The 20,213-nt window shown below is 40.8% G+C and overlaps 2 protein-coding genes across 2 annotated transcripts; one reads left to right on the top strand and one right to left on the bottom strand.

The window, feature by feature from the left end:
- Nucleotides 1–3,162: 3,162 nt before the first annotated feature.
- On the top strand, nucleotides 3,163–10,677 carry oxnad1 (oxidoreductase NAD-binding domain containing 1). Its single transcript, XM_037692792.1, has 8 exons — nucleotides 3,163–3,279; nucleotides 3,692–3,815; nucleotides 3,987–4,053; nucleotides 4,200–4,303; nucleotides 5,835–5,976; nucleotides 9,356–9,601; nucleotides 9,700–9,808; nucleotides 9,985–10,677. Exons 2-8 carry the CDS (start codon nucleotides 3,706–3,708, stop codon nucleotides 10,140–10,142), a joined length of 936 nt encoding a protein of 311 aa, XP_037548720.1. The 5' UTR covers nucleotides 3,163–3,279; nucleotides 3,692–3,705; the 3' UTR covers nucleotides 10,143–10,677.
- Nucleotides 10,678–14,530: 3,853 nt separating this feature from the next.
- On the bottom strand, nucleotides 14,531–18,658 carry LOC119426095 (raftlin). The gene is made up of 4 exons (XM_037693653.1): nucleotides 18,567–18,658; nucleotides 15,730–15,833; nucleotides 15,188–15,263; nucleotides 14,531–14,887 (listed from the first exon to the last, which is right to left on the bottom strand). The coding sequence occupies exons 2-4, from the start codon at nucleotides 15,765–15,767 to the stop codon at nucleotides 14,531–14,533; spliced, it is 471 nt and encodes a 156-aa protein (XP_037549581.1). The 5' UTR covers nucleotides 15,768–15,833; nucleotides 18,567–18,658.
- Nucleotides 18,659–20,213: the final 1,555 nt, after the last annotated feature.

The following is a 20,213-nucleotide window of genomic DNA, read 5'->3' as shown; positions in this document are numbered from 1 at the left end:
TCAGTGATATATCGTCCGATCTGCACCAGATTTTTGGTGCTTCACTAGTGAGGACTTATGGACGCAGTGGTGTTGTTGTTTAATATTTGACTCAAGTGCGCCCCCTAAATTATTACAATAGGTATATATGCGGTCGCAGCTTATGTCAAAGGTTTGGCGAATGCGCACTACGGAGAACGGGCGCGTGACGGTAGCGTGAGCGTTCTCGATGGCGACCGGGAAGGGTCGCTGCAGTTCCCGCGGTCGCCATAAGGCCGCAGCGGCGCTTCGCTGCGAGGGCCTTCAACGCTGCTTGCAGCTTTAATTAATAATGTTATTAGTAGTAGCAGTAAAATATTTTGTTTTGGTCATTTTCTGTTTTACAGAGTATCCCCACACTTCAGAAACAGGCTTGTGTACTTGTGTTGAGGTCATAGGTCCAATCAAAGTGAAATGTATCAGTCGAACATGTATAAATAGTTATGTTGACTCAGAAGCACAGTGGATCAGAGTGCATGCGTATGTGTGTATTTGTACTCATGCTTCCCGATGACGTTGATGTGCACCAAGTGCGTATGAGTGCAGCGAGTGACAGTTCAGAGAAACCTGAAAATCTCTTTTTGTCATTCTGCAGCTCGGACCAACAGGTTGAGCAAAGGTGTGCGATGGGAACGAGAGCAGCAAGGCAGCCAGTCGGACTGGTAGGGTCGGCCACGAAAAGAACAAATCTCTGCAAAGGAAGTGAGCAACTATCTCGGGATAGTAGTAACATAAACAATTGGTTTCACTTGGCTTCTAAAAAACCACAGTTTTCTTTAAGGTTTTCTCGTGAATCTTTCGTCTGTCTCTGCGAATCTCAGTCCTGTTTTGACTAAACGAATAAACTTTGTTATCCCGTGCAGTGAGGAGGGGCAGGCGACGTTCTGTCTTGAGGAAACAAGTTTAATTTCTATAATTGTGTTTTTTGTGTGAGGGGTGTATTGTTCAGCTGGCTTGCCTCTAGCTGTTTTTTTTTTTTTTGTAAATTTGGAACTGCAGGTCTGCACAGCAGAGGTCCATCTGTGTTTAGTACAAATAAAATAAACCTGCAGGAATGCAGAAAGGAATCCAGCTGTTACATCTTTGTTCCTCTGCATCTGCTGAGTTTCTGCAAACACAGAAACACACTCAGATTTGTCTAACTGTACCTGTACAGAACTCTTTACCTTAGAGCTTCCTTCTCTTTGTCCAATTTTTATTTTTATTTTTTGGCAACCTGAGCCAGAGACAAAATAAATCAGGGAATATTTTTTCGTCTCTTTTTGTGCTAATAGATAACTCAATCTGGTCACAGTCAATAAATCATCTCATTCAAATTCTAAAAGTAAACGATTTATAAACTTAAACTTTATCTACATTACTGTGTATATAAAAACCTAAATGAATTTTGTTTTTGTTTTAGCTAAAGGAGAATTAATCATTGGTTAATCCTTATTGCTTAATTACTTTACAACCACTTCTCCGGATAAGTTATTTTCCAAATTCTTATTCTTGGATATTTGTGTTTTAGATTTTAATTACTGTTTGTCATATTCTATTTTTGAATAATTATTTTTGTAATAAAATCAGCATCATCATATAAAAATGGCATCAAGTTTAATGAGTGAGAACTCCACAACTCAGCACATTTTCAACATACAAGACAAGATAATGCCATATTTATTAAATGACTCAGCAGAATGGCTCCTGAACTGCTTTTTTGATCTATAAATACCGTTTCACTAAGAGTGGAAGAGAAATTAAAACAATTTCTAACAATAAAAACAACCAAAACATAAATACTGTTGGTTATTTGCATTATGCAATCTATAACTTTTTTTTTTTTATCTTATTACCCAAACAACATCTAGAAAAAGTTTATTCCTCTTGGAATTTAATAATTTGGGAACCAAATTCCCCAAAACTACAAGAAAAAATTTATTGTGGCAAATAAGATGAAAGATAAAATCTTATATTCTTTTCAGCAAAACAGACACATCCATCCATCCATCCATCTAATACATCCATCATCTTTATTTAAACAGGACTAACCTGTTTAAATAAAGGTTGAATCGGTCCATCCATCCATTCTCATTGCCCACTTCTATCATTTCAAATGGAGGCTGAAAGCACCCACATCTGAGGGTGCCTTTACCATTGTTTATTAACTGATGAAGCAAAAAAAATTACAAAAAATTGAATATGGTTAGGATTTCTTTCCTATTAATTATTAAAAGTTTTTTTTCAATCGAATTCCCAAACCGAACTCTGATACCAATAATAAATCGCAAAAATAATTTAAATGCAATAACACCAAATGACACAATGCACTGTTTCTTTTAAAAACTAACTAACGTAAAATACTTTGTACATTGGACTTAAATATAAATTTGCAATGAATCAACAACATTCAGATTGTCTTGTAAATGCAAACCTGATATATTTAGTGTTTAGTGAAAAAGATATAGTCCAACTTGCTGAATATTTACATTACACAAAACAAAAGTGACACAAAATTAATCTCAGGAAGAATTTGAATATTAAAAAAAAAAACACCCAGTATTAACACGCTCTAAAACACAGCACTGTCAAAATTTCAGATGCAAAGGCAGCATTTCCATCAGACACGCACAAAACCCCAGAGCAAGTAAAAGAAAAATAAGAAACACTTCCAAGGCCACAAACATGCAAAACAACTTACCTTGTTGCTTGGTGTTGCATTATAAGTGTGCAATGGGCTTTTGAAAGCTTTTTTTTTTTGTGACAGCAGATGCCTTTGTTGTCTGAGAATGACCCATTGAACTCAGACAGGAATATCTCAGGTTGCAAAAGCCTCAACAATGAGCTGCAATATGCTGGAAACATCTACAAGAGAGATGTGAAGGGGTGCAAAAATTCCTTGCTATTCACTACAAATGCTGCTGATGTAAAAAGATTTTGTCATTAAATTATATGTATTTATTTCCACTAATTAAAGTAATAACAATAATTTAATCGGCTAAATGTCTTTAATTTATACGGCAGCTATTAAAATTGATAAAAACATGGCTAATACACAACAAAGTTTCACACAAAATAATTTAATACATTCCCCAGCAGTGCGGCAGATTGGCCGGTAGGGGGCGCTCTGCACAAAGTTCAAGCCTTTTTTGTCTCGCCGAAGAAGTCACGCGCAAGACCGCACAATTTGTCGTGTAATCTCAACATAACGAGGGTTGTCACAATTTTAGTGAGAAGTTTTATGACGGGATTTTGATTGGAACACCCTGTTGTCTTTGCTAGGTAAGAAAAATAGCCAGTGCTGTGTTTTATTTTAAGATACAAACCGGAATGGAACCGCCGGCATTACAGATAATGAAGCGGCTTTAGCTAGTTAGCTAATGCCAAAGAGGTCACGCCAAACTCCATTTAAATTTTCATTAAAAATACATGTAGCTGGTATATTGTCGTGAAGTAACACTTGACGACTAACCTTTTTGTTTGTTTTTTATGGTCTTATAGTCCAATAAGTTTCGGTGGTCAGTAAGGATGAATTTAGCTACAATGAGCTTTTAGGGGAATGTTTTATGATGTTTGCCTGGTTGTCTTTTCTCGATAAAATCTTTCACAGAAGTCTAAGCTGCTGCATGAAGCGTATATTAAAAGGTTAAGCACTGCCAGCTGTGTGTCAGTTTTCGTCTTTGTGTTCTGACAGGAACCCAGACCGGGATGAACGTCTCCTGTGGGTTCGTGTCGGCTGCTGCTCGAAGCTTCACCCGGTGGAGTCCCGCCGGGGCTCGGTTCTGCTGGAGGCTGCTGGGCCCTGCATCCACCTCCAGGTCAGCTTGCTGTCCTGACACCTCTGTCGCAAACTGGGTGACAGCAGAGGACATCGTGTACTTTTAATGAGACAATTTTAAAACAATTGTTCTTTAATGAGAATTATTTCGAACTTCCTTTTCTAGGGATTTACTTTAAACCAGCTAAATAATCAGTTTTCTCCTTAACAGGAGAAACATGTCCTCCAAAAGACAAGCGGACCATCTAGAGAGGACAGCGAGCAACTACAGACAAATTGTAAGTTAGTACTTTGTGCTTGAGCTGGTTATATCTCAACTATTTCACTTTAAAGATCATGCCCACAAATTTTACTTGGCTTTATAAGATTTTAAATCTGCTTCGAAATATCTATTTGTTTGTGTTTAATTGGCTACATGATGTAGGCTCTGTATCCAGCTCAAGTATGTGGAATTGTGAATGAGTCGGAGACGGTAAAAAGACTGAGAATAGCCGTCCATCCAGACTTTACCTTCAAAGCAGGACAGTGGTGAGTAGACGCTCTTCAAACGTAACATTTTTGTCTGCATAAAGGCCCATCTTATCCAAGCTAACTCATCAGTGGCCTTAGTTCTTGAGACAAATTAACAACATCAGACTTGTCCTGATGCATGCTCATACAGGCACATAAGTCTATCAGTAATAATGTACATCGGAATAACTAAACAGCCACTGGCCAAAAGGATGGACCAGCACAGAAGAGCAACATAATCAGGCCAGGACTCTGCGGTCTACATTTATCTGCAGGTCAGAGGCCACTCTTTCAGGAGTGAAGATGTTCACATCCTTGATAGAGAGGAATGTGGGTTTGAGAGAGGAGTGAAGGAAGCCATCTTTGTGATGAGAACCCGTCCATCGTTAAACAGAGGCGGAAGTCTCCGTGTCCACCTGTCCCCCTCTTACAATGCTAGTATCATTCAACCCTCTGTGAATAGCAAGCAGCCATCAGGGCGCTGATCCACTGTCCAGAGGACCTGACTCAACCATGATGAACATCAGACTTGTTTCCCACGCACTGAAGAATACATTAAATGTGAAGCGTTATCACCCAAATGGCTTTGAAACAAAATGTAACAACACAGATAATAACAGCATAAGAACAACAGACTCAGAGCAGCAGCTGTTTTTGGATTTTTTTCAAAGCAACACAAGGATTCAGCTGTCTTTATGTAATGACAGAGTTACTCACAGTCACCACATGGTGGCAGTATTCTGTCAGATACTTCATCCTGAGTATAAAGCTTTGATTGCTGACTACTTTTACAGTTAAAGTCCTTTATTCAGCTGATATAAAGGAACACTAAAGGAAGAATCAGTCCTTGTTAAGTGAAGACTTATCAAACTGTTCAGTCAACTGCTCCACACCGACTTATTAGAAGCTGTTTTGACTGATTTTAAGATGAATTAGCTTTAAATAAATATTAAAGTAATGATGAATGATTTTTGATGATGGCAGACCTTTTTCCCAGAGACTTGCTCTGCCAGTTTGTGTTGCCAGGGTTAATCAGTGCACATAACGCAGCCTGTCCATATTGTTGGTGGGTGGTGGTACGAGTCTAAAGTGTTTTCATGATAACACGCTGTCCGCTCCTTCATCTGCAGGTAGAAATGGATCAGAAGAAAATATCTGTACTCTCAACTCATCTTGACTTTTAATGTCTTTGAGGGTTGTGGACTTTGACTCTTGTGTAAGGCAGATGAACATTGTTGGACTGTTTCAAACATTAGCTCAGCTGTTTAGCATCGCTGTGGTGGTTTTACTAGGGACAACATTGTTGGGGACTGGGATGCTACAATTTGAATAAATTTACTGACAGGGAACTTTGCATCTGATTGACTTTCATCCCTGTGACTCGGCTGGTTTTCACAACCGAATCGCATGCAGATGTTCAATAAAGGATGTTTGTCTTTAGTTATGACAAAATTAACAGAAATGTAAAGAAGATCTGTGATTTTCTCTGTGAATTCAAAAAAACGTTCAATACAAAAACTTTTTTTTTTTTATGCGTTTGTGGGTGCAGGGTAGATTTATTCATCCCAGGTGTGGACAAGGTGGGGGGTTTCTCCATGTGCTCCAGTCCAGGTTTGCTGCAGCGTGAGGGAGTCGTCGAACTGGCCGTCAAATACACCAAACACCCCCCTGCACACTGGGTCCACACAATGGTGAGTGAGGTGGTCATTTTTATACATATTTCATGTATAGATCCTCGGGGAAAAAAGTACTAAGTTGCTTTATTAATGATAGAAGAAAGTATTCACAGCATGTACCGGTAGATTGGTTTGTGTGTTCATGTGAACACAAAAAATGAACATGCTGCAGCATTGCTGTTAAAACTACCGTATACTGAAGTTTGTGTTGCATTTACAAAGTGTAGTGGAACTGTTGAGATTTAAGTCTGAATGAAGTCATTCAATTGCTGTTTAGGCGTATACCGTATTTTTCGCCGTATAAGTTGCACCTATTTGCATACATTTGCAAGTCTCTGAAGTGACTAATACTTTATTTGTCATATTTATAATCCAATTTTTGGCAGAGATTTGACAATTTCATTCATTCTGACATGAAAAATGTTAAACATTACCATCTGCAGCAGCTAGAGGACCCTCGAGGTATATGGTAAGCCAATTGCCATACAACTAACCTTGATCTCGGTCCACAAATCCTGGAGCAAATGTTAAATCAGCTGCATTTCACCGCGTTGCCCTGGAGAAATGACCATTAAAGTGAATTTATTAAAGAAAAGTTCAAATGAGACCCACATTTACTATAATGTTGAGCAAACAAATAATTGTTTTTAGGTGGTTATCTTGTTAAGTTTCGAAGAAATGCACAGCGAGTCCTCCCTCTACGCGCTCCAGCAGCCGCAAATCGATTTTTGAAAATACCATACCATACCATACCATACCATACCAATTTATTTATAGAGCACTTAAAACAGCAACAAGGCCAACCAAAGTGCTGTACAAAAGAAAACAAACATGCACAGCGGACAGGAAAACATAAAATAGAAATACAGATACAAATAGCAGCAGAAGCTAACTAAAATGGACAACAGAGTAGAGAACAGACCGGACCAAAACAAATCACAACGTGTTAAAGGCAAGCGAATAGAAGTGGGTCTTCAAGCGAGACTTAAAGACTGAGAGTGTGGGAGCCTGCCGGACACTCAGTGGCAACTCATTCCACAGTCGTGGACCTGCAACAGAGAAAGCCCTGTCACCTCCGAGCTTACGACGGGTTTCTGGGACTGAGAGAAGCATCTGGTCTGCTGACCTCAGAGAGCGCGGTGGGACATATGGCTGCAGAAGATCAGTGAGATAGGATGGGGCGGAACTGTTCAGTGATTTAAAAACATACATGAGAATTTTGAATTGGATCCGAAGGTGAATGGGTAGCCAGTGCAAGGAGGCCAAAACTGGCGTGATGTGCTCTCTATAGCCTGTACCAGTTAAAAATCGGGCTGCAGCATTTTGGACCAGTTGTAGATGAGCAATGGAGGACTGACTGATTCCAAACAGAAGTGAATTGCAGTAATCAAGCCTAGATGTTATGAAGGCGTGGATCACTGTCTCAAGGTTCTTCTTGGAGAGTATAGGCTTCAGCTTAGACAGTTGTCTCAGCTGAAAAAAACAGGATTTGACCATCATGTTTACGTGACTGTTGAGTTTTAAGGACGGGTCCATTATCACCCCCAGATTAGTGACCTTTTGTTTCTCTAGCGGGGCTAGAGAGAAAAGGTCAATGTCATGGTTCATGAGTGAGCCACTGGGATGGAACAGCATAACTTCAGACTTCTTCTCATTGAAGCTTAAGAAGTTTAAAGCCATCCAGTCCCGGATGTCAGCCAGGCAGTCAAGAAGAGGCTGAATAGAGCGTGTGCCTCTGTGCCTCAGGGGGAAGTAAATTTGGCAATCATCGGCGTAGAAATGAAAGGGTATGTTGTGTTTGCGGAAGATAGCACCTAGTGGCAACAGGTATAAAGAAAAGAAAAGGGGACCGAGGATGTACCCCTACGGTACCCCCCACTGGAGTGCGGTCGATGCCGAACTAAAATCTTTGATATTGACACAGAAGGTTCTGTCAGAGAGGTAGGACCCAAACCATTTAAGGGCTGACCCTGTGATGCTCACCCACTGCTCCAGTCTAGAAATGAGGATGTTGTGGTCGATGGTGTCAAAAGCAGATGTAAGGTCCAATAGGACAAGCAGCACAGAATCACCTGCGTCTGTGGATATGAAAATGTCATTAAAAACCTTCAGTAGAGCAGTTTCAGTGCTATGGAGGGATTTGAAGCCAGATTGGAATAACTCTAGGATAGCGTGATCCCCCAAAAACTGTTTCAACTGAGACTCCACAATTTTTTCCAGTAGTTTAGAGGTGAATGAGAGTCTGGAGACAGGCCGGAAGTTGGACATGACTGAGGGGTCAAGGTTAGGTTTTTTCAGGAGGGGCTGGACAGCAGCATGTTTAAAAGTCTTTGGCACCACACCTGAGGATAAACTGCTATTCAGAATAGCGAGGATAAAAGGACCCAGGGTAGGAAAAACTTCCTTTAGTAGTCGAGGGGGGACCACATCAAAGGGGGAACCAGATGGTTTCATGCTGCACATTACCTGCTCCAGAGAGGACAGAGAGATGGGCTCAAAGTGGTCAAACACAGCCACGCACTGAGATGGGATGGACAGAAAATGCAGCTGATATGACCATTAAAGTGAATTTATTAAGGAAAAGTTCAACTGAGACACCTTTGCTATAATATCGAGGAAGCAAATAATTGTTTTTAAGTGTTAATCTTGTTAAATTCTTGTTAAAGTCCTCCCGCGTGCGCTCCCGCCGCCACCATTTGGCAGCCTATCGATTTTTGGCACAACACCGGCCCACGTTTCCAGGTTGTCATTAGTGACGCATAATAGATGTGACTTATACAGCAAAGAGACATATTTATATATTTTTTCACTTGATTAGACATTTTTAGACTGATGCAACTTATACAGTGGAAAATACGGTAGTTTAAAATTAATTGTAAGATAGAAGTAACATTTGTGCTTCATGGGTTTACTCTGTATAAACAATCAAAGTCATCATTATTAAAATATATAAACTTACTTTTTCAAGTTTCTCAACATTGTCTTTTATTTATTAGGAACCATTTGTCCAAGATTGCTTGTTTAATAAAAAGCACATTGGTTTAGTAATGTTTGTATAAATGTTTTTTGGGCTTGCCTCTCTCTGCAGCCTACATGTTTGCAGCCTCTGTGTTTAATGAAGGATCATAGTAAACAGATGTGGACTGCTGTGCTTTTACAGGAAGAAATGGGAGAAAGCCGTGTGCATTTTTAATGTTCTGAAACCTACAGCTCCCAGCTCTGGGACTGGTGTTTGATCTCTTCTTTGATATTGTGCTCCTGTTGTAGTTTGCGCACCGTTTTACTAGTTTAGGAGTGTTATTACGTGAATGTAATGAAAGTGCTCGACTTTGTGCATTTGTGTGTAAACCCTGATTTTTTTTTCTCAACTACATGTGTGGTTTTTCCTCCTCAGTGTACTGTTGGCTCCCAAGTGGACATGCGTGTCGGTGGGGACTTCTTCTTCGACCCATCACCTTCTGATCCCTCGGTGGACTTGCTGTTGGTGGCTGGTGGTGTAGGCATCAATCCCTTGTACTCCATTCTGTTGCACACAGCAGATCTGCTCCAGCTCAGTCACGCTTCAGATGGTCGGGACTACAGCGTCGGCGCGACCCACCTCTGTTACAGCGCCAAGAACACGACGGAGCTGCTCTTTAAGGTCTGCCTTTAGACTGGTTTTATTAAGGAACTCCTCAGGCGTGTTTTAGTTATGCAAAGGAAACCTTGTGCATAAATGTATCTAATGTGTTTTTCCAGCGCTCCATCGTTGAGACGTGTCAGCAGTTTCCTGACAAGTTCTCGTGTCACTTCCACGTCACGCAACAAAGGGCAGAAGTCGACCCGCACCTCCAGCCATTTGTCAGAAGTAAATTGCACAAATGTCGTTTTTCGTTTAGCCGGAATGACTGAGTGGCTGTCACGTTCTACTTTTGTAGATTTATCCGTCTTCATGTAGAACAGGCTCTCAGCTATGAGTAAGCTGAAGCAGTACGTGCCTCAGTCAGCGCAGAGTTGTAATTAATCAGTTTACTGTCTCTTTAGGTGGAAGAATCACAGAAGAGGAGTTGCAGGCTCACGTGAACCCACAAAGGACTTTGTGCTACATATGTGGACCTCCACCCATAATCGAAGCAGTTTCAAAAACCCTCACTGACCTCGGCCTCCCTGAAGACAGGATCATCTTTGAGAAATGGTGGTAGGACCAGACTCGTTTCCTCTGTCATCATCAGGAACTTTTCTGTGATTTGACTGACAAGTGAAAACCTCTGAGCCCTCCTGGGGTAAGATCAGTAACGGACTGCAAGACTCGCTCTTCAGCCAACAAGTGACTCAGAGACCGGAGATGAGTTAGATTTTTCTCTAATATGACCAGGAAGACGTCAACAACTGCAGTGCCTTCTTGTGTACACTTCAACAAATTGTGACTTGAAAAAAGAAATTGTGTAATTTTTGCAAAACTTATTTGCAGCCTGCACATGATGTTTTATTGTTGAGTAAAGTGTTCAGACGGCACAGTGTGGGGTGTATGAAGGTTATCTTTCACACTGTTAACATTAAAACGCTGCATCTGATCAAATCGCCTCGCTCAGAACGGTTGCACCTTCAGATAACCGCAGCAGGTGAAGGTGCTGCTCACAGAAACAGCAGGAAGCGTCTCAGATTGTGAAACTATCACTTTTTAAATTTAATTTAAACTTTATTTATACATGTAGTCTAGTTGAGTCACGAGAACTCATTTTCAAGACTTGTTTTGGGCAGCTATGTAGGTGCCCGGGGAGCAGTTAAGGATTAGTTGTCTTGTTCAAGGATACCACGACGTGGGCATGGTGGGGAGTTGAACCTGCGACTTTATGGTCCCAGGTCGGCTGCCCTACCTCTACACCACAGCGGCCCTGCAACCAAGTTGTCTACTTGGTTATATCAAAAGGCTTCCTTTAAGCAGACAACTGATATTAATATAAAAGCAACTGATCTTTTAAAGTGACGTTTTACAGAAAGGTATGAACAATTAACATCTTACCTGCGGTAGATAGCCACTTCAACGGCCTCATTTAGCAGAAATTGAGTTTATTTCTGATCAAATTCACAAGATGTGTTAACATGGGGGAGTGGTGGCGCAGAGGCTAGAGAGGGTGGGCCTGTGATCAGAGGATCACCGGTTCAACTCCCTGGACCAGCAACATGAAAAAAAAAATGTGGGTGGAAAAGCTGCAACATCCACACATGCCTCCACCCTTATTTGCCCCACTCTGAGCTCATGAGCAAGGCCCTTAACCACTCCAGCTGCTCCCTGGGCACCCTAGATGGCCGCCCTCTGCTTCACATGTGCAATGGGAAAAGTGCAGAAAATTAATTTCTCCATTGGGGATTAATAGAGTACAATAAAATTTTTAAAGGATTTAATATTCTTAGAAGTGTTATATATGCTGAATAAAACACAAGTAAATATTTTGGAATATCTGACTGATGAGACATTTTTCGCATTGTGTAGAAACTTGATGAACTCCCCCACTCTTGGCCAGTCTCCCAGTCTGTTTAACTCACCATTACATACTCCATTCTCATCTCTTCTTCACTCGCACTCATCCACAAACGGACTCTCATCCCAGGGTAGAGGAGGAAGTGTCCCACGGTGCTCTGTAATGGATCCTCCAGGTGGTCTGATTGGTTCCATCACCGAACCTTCCTTCTGAGACGGTCCTGCCGTCGTCTCAGCGAAGGTCGTGTCATTTCTTCCACTTAAGAGGAAAACTATTTATGTAGGTAACATTTAAATGAAATAAAGAACCTTTAAGGCATTTTGTTTTGAAACACTTTATTGATCTTATTATATCAAGACCTACATGTTACACCACTTCACGGGTAGTCCAAGAAAAACATCATAAAGGGCACGTTGTCCTGGGTTACTGAACGCAGAACAATAAAATTAAAAGTTGGTCAAACTTGGGAGGAATTCTCTTCAAAAAAATGTTATCGCAATAAAATAAACCTAAAAATAGATATTTTGTAACGCTTCCAATGTTTGAAAAATGTTTGGTTTAAGAGCTGAAAACCATAAAGTGTATTAGACATGTTTAAACTTAAACGGATCTATTAACTGACCAATGTTTATGGAGCAAAACGTTTTAAAATCTGGTGCTTAATTTCTTATTAACGTCCATATTCATTTGTAATTTTTTTTTTTTTATTAGATAATTTATGAAGTTTAACTTGTCTGCATTTACAGGCTTGTTGTTGAAAACAAATTTGTATTTTGTTGGCACTTTTTTATTCTGGATAATTATTTGTTGCCACACAATCTACAGTACTTATATACTTGATGCAGGTTTTAAAAATGGGCACTTTTTTGTGTTTAACCTGCTTTTTTTAGGGGCTCAAATTTCCAAAACAGAAGCAAAAGTTAAAATTTTAATACTTTCTCAATTACGTACCGGTTGCTTTGCGTCTTGACAGGAGCAACGAATTTCATTTCCATATTTCCTGCCTGTAGTTTGAGCGTTTAATTAGAAGCGCAGCCTAACGACCGTAGCATGTCCATCTTGCACGTCAAATGATCTGTTGATGCTCGGAGTGTGTTGACTGAGGATGACTCTCAGCTACCACCACACAAAATATTACCATATTTTTCGGACTATAAGTCGCACTTAAAATCCTTTAATTTTCCTAAAAATAGACACTGAGCCTTATAATCCAATGTATGTATTAATTCTTGTTGTGCTTATTGACCTCAAACTGATTTTATGTGGAACACAGCGCTAAAAAAAAATCTGTCAATGTTTTAGTTTCACTTAATGCGCCTTATAATCCGAAAAATACGGTAAACATCTGTAAAATCGAGTAACAGCCATTTTTTGTTTGTAAGGTTGATTAGCAGTGGCCACCATCTTGAACCAGGCTGAGTCCAAAACCTAATCAGTTGTAGATGTGCATCCAATGATTTAAAACCCATTTTGCTTTCATGTTGAAAAACTCACCACCATTAAGAAGTGTAAAACTGTTGACTGGTTTGGTTTTCTCTGGGTTACTTTGTGGATGTCTATAATGTGAAGCCTATCAGCATACCTGCATTTGGTTTATTGTGAGCAGACAATTCTCAACACTGAGCTTGCATTAACCATCACCAACCAGTACTGGCAACTGCGCCTGCCAACGTTGTGCTTCCAGATGTTTTACAGCTTGTGGTTGCTTCACTACACTTGTTTTTCTGTATTCAGTTTTAGAACTGGATTTCTTTTTTTTTTTCTGATCAAACATCTAACCGGATCCCCTCTTCTTTTAAGACTCATGAAATGTTCACTTCTATATTTGCTCTTAACTAGGGATGCACAATATTATCGGCCTTTCCGTCAAAATAACTCACAGATATAAAAGACTCTTTTTTTGTATGACAAGGATGCCGCAGCGCCAGCACAACGGGATGACATCACGCGTGGCTACCTGATCTGATCACCGCAAAGAAGAAGTCGTCAAAATGTCGGCGGTGTGGATTTTTTTTCTTTTTTGAGGATGTCGGATTCTGAAGATTTTTGGACCACGTTGAGCCTCGTTACATTGTTCCCAGTCAGAGATATTTTTCTGACGTAGCCTTACTCGAGTTACAAACCATTTCCGACGTCATTGAGAAGCTAATAGCACTTGGGTGAGTTTTACCACAGACATTTGGACGTCGTGTTAGCCCCGTTAGCATGATTAATCTTGCAGCACAATGGACAGACAAAAACTTTCTTCATGCACAGGAGTGCAGAGGATCTCACACTGCAGCTAGGAACCTGGAACAAGCCTCCACAAGAGAGACAGCATCACAGGTGACTAATGCTAATAAGTAATATTCAACACTTTTCATTTAATATGTTAAAGTGCTATGCATATCATATGGCTGTTACTGAATATATGTCACCAGCTCTTACAGCTGGTACACAATTTTTGTAGCAAATAAGCCTAAATAAGAGGGCTATGTTCTGACAAAGGAAAGTATATTAAAAGTATCGGATATCGGCCAAAAATACAATATTGTGCATCCCTACTTAACACATTTTACTCACAACCAACAACGAGCATTAACAAGTTGACTTCCTGGACTGTTCCGAACTGAGCAGGACGTTGTAATGATTTGGATGTCCAGACCTCTTTATGTTTGGAAGCTCCTCCACATAATGTTTTACCCAGACGGTCAGAAACTGTTGATTAAGCCTAAGGTCAGCACTGACCCCGGACCTCCTGCTGCCCTGACACTAACCTTTTATCCACTTCTTTCCCCCCACAACTTTTATATTTATATAAAAATATCAGTAGGACAAATGAAATTCCAGTCTAAAATGACAAAATTAAAAAAAAGTGACCAAAAAAATCATATTTAAGGCATTGACTGGAGACTAGCTCTAGGTTACGCTGTGTAAGACATCTGAACGCAGACCTAAAGGGAAGAGCTGCGTAACTCCTCGCTGACCCAAATCAGAGCAGACAGAACCATGAACACAACAAATCACGGGTCCCTTTGGGTTCGCTGCAGCAGCTAAAACTCAAAAAGCTTCTTGTCCTGTAGGTAAACCAGGCGTCTGCTCCCTCTGCCTGCTTTGTGTCCAATCTGTCAACAAACACCTGAAAACAGCTGGTGTTTGATCCGCTCGTCCACCCTGACCTCCTTTAACCCCCCAGCATCACTTTGACAGAAATCCGTCCACCTCAACTTCTCCTGCGGGACCTCGTCGACGTCGGTTTCCTCCTCAGCGGAAGGCCGTCGCTCTAACAGGAACGAGAAGCTCTTTTGATGCGATGCATCCTCTCCACTCTGAAGGCTCGCTCTCCTGCTCCTCCCTTCCTCCTCCTCGTTAACTCTCAGCCTGTCCATCTCAGTCTCGATCACGAGGGACTTGCTCTCTTGTTCGTCCAGTGCTTCTCCGGCAAAGTGTTTCTTTGGCTTGCTGCGACCTCTGAGGCTCAGCATCTGAAATCAAACGGACATGTTTGAAATAGTTTTAGCGTCTTTGTGTTGAGTCTTTTCATGCCGTCTCTGCAGACACCTGACAAACACAACAAAGCTCTGTTCACTGACGCTTCTTTCCTGTACACTTTGAGGCCCACTTGCCTATTATTAGACGTTTTTTTAAACGTGGGTTTATATTCGCTGTGCATCCCATATTTAGCAACACAACTTCTTAATGGCACAGTCTGTGACATCAAGTCACATGCCCTCAGGGCGCCACCGAGACAACTGTCAGGTTTGTTGCTAAGACAGAAGACGCACCTTGAAGTCTTTCCTCTTGCGCTGCAAAACGGGTCTCTGAAGGAAAAGGATTTGCTTAGTCGACAAACTCCCATCACTGGAAAAAAAAAAAGGAAAGCAGCTCTTTAATGACCGTTTCCCACTATTTAATAATAATTTGAGCATCTTGCGTATTTCCGCATGCACTGAAATCTGCTTCCTGCGGTTTGTAAAGTGACAGGTTACACGGCGACCGCAGTTCAGCGGCGGCGTTTGTTGTTCGCAGCGGCAACAGATTTGAAAAGCTTTCTCATGTTCAGACGAGCGTATGATCGTGATTTGTCAGATCTCGAACCAGCTGTCCTTCACGTCGAAGTTCCTCTGTCAGTCCTAATCCCAAAAGGCACGAGGCGTTTTAGAAGAGTGACGACTTCACAATGAACGGTAAAGTAAAACTGTAATTAGGCCTGGCTAAGTTTAGGTGGTATTGATCAACGAGATTAAAAAAGTAAAAACCGAACAGTTGTGTGACTATTTTTGTTGATGAAAGTGTTTTTATTTAGAGGAGAGGAGAGGAGGGGTACCTATTTGTCTTGACAATGGGTGTGGGTAACACGCACATCAGTCTCCATCCGTATGGGGCTAACGATTGCAGCAGAGGGATGTAGTCTGTCTTTACCACAACTCCCTGGAAAAAAGTCACAATATTAAAAAATGCACAAAGGAAGGAAGGAAGGAAGGAAGCATGCTGCAGTTTCTCCCTTTTACTCTCAAGTAAAATTTGACAATGTGTGACTTAGTCCACCTTAAGTCTCATTCAGTTTGGGAATTGAACATCCAATAAGGTTAATTCATCGACTCACAAATATCAACAATACAAAGTCTTATTGACGCATTACGTTGTATTACAGTTAATGGTCCCCCGCTACTTTGTGGTTCAACTTTCGCAAACTCTCTCTTTGCGGTTATTCAAAGTGCGATTGGACATGACATACGATTGGCTGATTAATGGATGAGTTGTACAAGTGGCATTGAATTTTTATTTTAAATGAATTTTAGCACCTGTGTGCAGCCCATAGGTGCATGGAGAAGTTCCCTCCTGCAACCTGTCATGATCTCCGCTCTCTGCCACGCCCACATTTCCCCTCTGGCTGCCGCAGCTTTGTAAAGGGTTAACCCTTTGCTGTCCTGCTACACTTCTATATAATTTAAATTTAAATACTGTAATATTTTAAATAATCCACGCTGCATGGATTGTTTATTTAAAATATTACAGTATTTAAATAGTTCATTTACACAGAAGGAGGGAGATTGGGAGCAGGTTATGGGTGTGATTGCAGTGTAGAAGTGGGCTGGCAGAGAGCGGAGATCATGATATGATGTGCTCTTTTAGAGCGTTTAGAGTTTAGAAACATATTGTTTAGAATATTGCAATAGTGTGGGAAGGGTTCATAAAGCTTAGAAAGGGTTTTATTTAGTATATATATATATATATATATATACACACACACAAACTGGATTCCAAAAAAGTTGGGACACTAAACAAATTGTGAATAAAAACTGAATGCAATGATGTGGAGATGGTAAATGTTAATATTTTATTCGTAATATAACATAGATGACAGATCAAAAGTTTAATCTGAGTAAATGTAACATTTTAAAGGAAAAATATCTGTTGATTCAAAATTTCACAGTGTCGACAAATCCCAAAAAAGTTGGGACAAGTAGCAACAAGTGGCTGGAAAAAAGGAAATTGAGCATATAACGAAAAGCTGGAAGACCAATTAACACTAATTAGGTCAATTGACAACATGATTGGGTATAAAAAGAGCTTCTCAGAGTGTCAGTATCTCTCAGAAGCCAAGATGGTAAGAGGATCACCAATTCCATCATTGTTGTGCAGAAAGATAGTGCAGCAATACCAGAATGGTGTTACCCAGCATAAAATAGCAAAGACTTTTAAGTTATCATCATCAACCGTGCATAACATCATCAAAATATTCAGAGAATCTGGAACAATCGCTGTGCGTAAGGGTCAAGGCCGTAAAACTCTACTGGATGCTCATGATCTCCGGGCCCTTAAACGTCACTGCACCTCAAACAGCAATGCCACTGTCAAGGAAATAACAGAATGGGCTCAGGAATACTTCCAAAAAGCATCGTCAGTGAACACAATCCACTGTGCCATCTGCCTTTGCCAGCTGAAACTCTACAGTGCAAAGAGGAAGCCATTTCTAAGCAAGCTCCACAAGCTCAGACGTTTGCACTGGGCCAGGGGTCATTTAAAATGGAGTGTGGCAAAATGGAAGACTGTTCTGTGGTCAGATGAGTCACGATTTGAAGTTCTTTATGGAACATTGAGACACCATGTCATCCGGACCAGAGAGGACAAGGATAGCCCAAGTTGTTATGAACGCTCTGTTCAGAAGCCTGCATCACTGATGGTATGGGGTTGCATGAGCGCTTGTGGCATGTACAGCTTGCATGTCTGGAAAGGCACCATTAATGCAGAGAACTATGCTCAGGTTCTAGAACAACATATGCTCCCGTCTAGACGTCATCTCTTTCAGGGAAGACCCTGCATTTTTCAACACGATAATGCCAGACCACATTCTGCAGCAATCACAACATCATGGCTACGTAGGAGAAGGATCCGGGTACTGAAATGGCCAGCCTGCTGTCCAGATCTTTCACCTATAGAGAACATTTGGCGCATCATAAAGAGGAAGGTGCGACAAAGAAGGCCCAAGACGATTGAACAGTTAGAGGCCCGTATTAGACATGAATGGGAGAGCATTCCTATTTCTAAACTTGAGAAACTGGTCTCCTCTGTCCCCAGACGTCTGTTGAGTGTTGTAAGAAGAAGGGGAGATGCCACACAGTGGTAAAAATGGACTTGTCCCAACTTTTTTGGGATTTGTTGACACCATGAAATTTGGAAACAACAGATTTTTCCCTTAAAATGATACATTCTCTCAGTTTAAACTTTTGATCTGTGATTTGTGTTCTATTCTGAATAAAATATTAGATGTTGGCACCCCCACATCATTGCATTCAGTTTTTATTCACAATTTGTTTAGTGTCCCAACTTTTTTGGAATCCGGTTTGTATATATAAAATATAAATATATAAAACTAAAAAACTACTACTTACTATTAAGATTTGTACTACTATCTGTACTTGGCAGTTTTTCCACTTATCACTTGGGCGTGGCCCCTAAACCCTGCGATAAACGAGGGACTTCTGTAATCGCATACAAATGCCAAAGCAACATGTCAGAGTTTAGCTTTGAGCTGGTAAAGTTTATTCAGCTTTCAAAGGAAAAACTAAATCCAACTTTGTTCCACTTGATTATTTTTTTCTCCTTCTGAAATGTCAAATATTCTGACTTTCAAGCTCAAACTGTAAAATAAAACCTTACATCTACAACGGTCCACTGCTCAACCACAATAGCATCGTAGGACGTATTTGCAGCCTCCTCTGCAGAGCTCTGGAAGATGAACACGCTATCCACAGATGAAACTCCATCATCTGGAAAAGAGTGGGGGGGGGAAACTCAGAGACAGACAAACACAGGTGGATAACAGGAACAACTATTGGTCCAAGTTCCCTTTGGGTTCAGCTCCATCAATGACTGGTTGAGCAGAAACTTTAGATATAAGCTGGTAGGCATCTGGTTCATGCATATTATCCATTATGCAGCAGTGAAGCTGAATTTTGCAGCATTTAAGAAGCTTTTCATACCCTGGTGCTACTCAACCAGTGAAAACTCATAGGCAAATGCCACAAGAAAAAGTATCTTTAAAACTGCAGTAATCAGTGGAGTCTGATCATATTCAAAAATAAACCTTTTGAAAGTGTCAAAATTGCACCAAGTTACTGTAGGGCTACACCTCCTAGCATTCATATTGCCTTAAAGGCTGCACAATATGACATAATTCAGCTTAATGCATTCACACTCCATACACAAATAATATATTTAAGACAAGATATGCTTGAAGACAGTTTATGAAGTCAGGAACGGGCTTGCTTGGAACCCTGTCCTCACCGGCCATCTGGCAAACACAGCACTAAACCCTCACTCCTCCTTGGTGAGCCCAAGCGGAGGTGCCTCCCTGTAATTTTTTGAACCTCAGCCCAGTTGAACCCCTGAAACTAAGGCTTTGAATGTCAGGTGCTGTCACCCTAGTAGGGTTCAATAGCTTGCCTTGGTTTCCCTATTCTGGGTGTCATAATGGTATTTCTTCCAGTTATCTAACATTTAACAACGGTGTACCACAAGGTTCAGTCTTAGGACCCACCCGATTCACAATCTACATAGGTAATGAAGGTCAGAGCATCCCTGATGCATCCTTACATTTCTATGCTGATGATACACTTGTTTACTATTCAGCTAAAACAGTTGCTAAGGTTTTCCAGCTTTTGCAATCTGTTTTTGACATCATCCAGTCAGATTTGTTCCATCTCAAACTTGTGCTAAACGCTGACAAAACCAAAAGGATGTTGTTTTCAAACAGGAAATCAGTCCCAGAAGTAATTTGTTCTATCATATCTTTGAAGTGTTCCTATTGAGTTTGTCAATTCCAACAAATACTTGGGTATTTTGGTCAATTCGCATCTCTCCTTTAAGACCCGTGTTGAAAACTTGGTAAAGAAACTGAAAGTAAATTTGGGTTTCTTTTTCAGAAATAGATCCTGTCTAACTCTGAATAGGAAACGTCTTGTAACTGTGACTTTCCTTCCCTCCATTGACTACGATGACATTATTTACATGAACGCTCCTACAAGCACCCTGCAGATGTTGCACACTGTCTATCATGGAGCGTTAAGATTCATAACTGGCTGTAACTACCGTACCCATCATTGCACCCTGTACTCACTGGTTAACTGGACGTCATTAACTTCATGCAGACTCTCTCACTGGTACATTTTCAACTTTAAATCACTTCTTGGTCTGCTGCCTTCATACATCTCCTCCTACATGTCAGTGCGTGAGTGCAGCTACAGCGTGCACTCTGAGGACATTATTACCTGCAGTGTTCCCTCAGTGAGGACTGAACTAGGTAAA

The sequence above is a fragment of the Nematolebias whitei genome, chromosome 19, assembly GCF_014905685.2.
Source record: "Nematolebias whitei isolate Nwh7 chromosome 19, NemWhi1, whole genome shotgun sequence".
NCBI lineage: Eukaryota > Metazoa > Chordata > Actinopteri > Cyprinodontiformes > Rivulidae > Nematolebias > Nematolebias whitei.
Note: the sequence above shows the minus strand (reverse complement) of the source record. Positions and strands in the feature narration are given on the sequence as shown.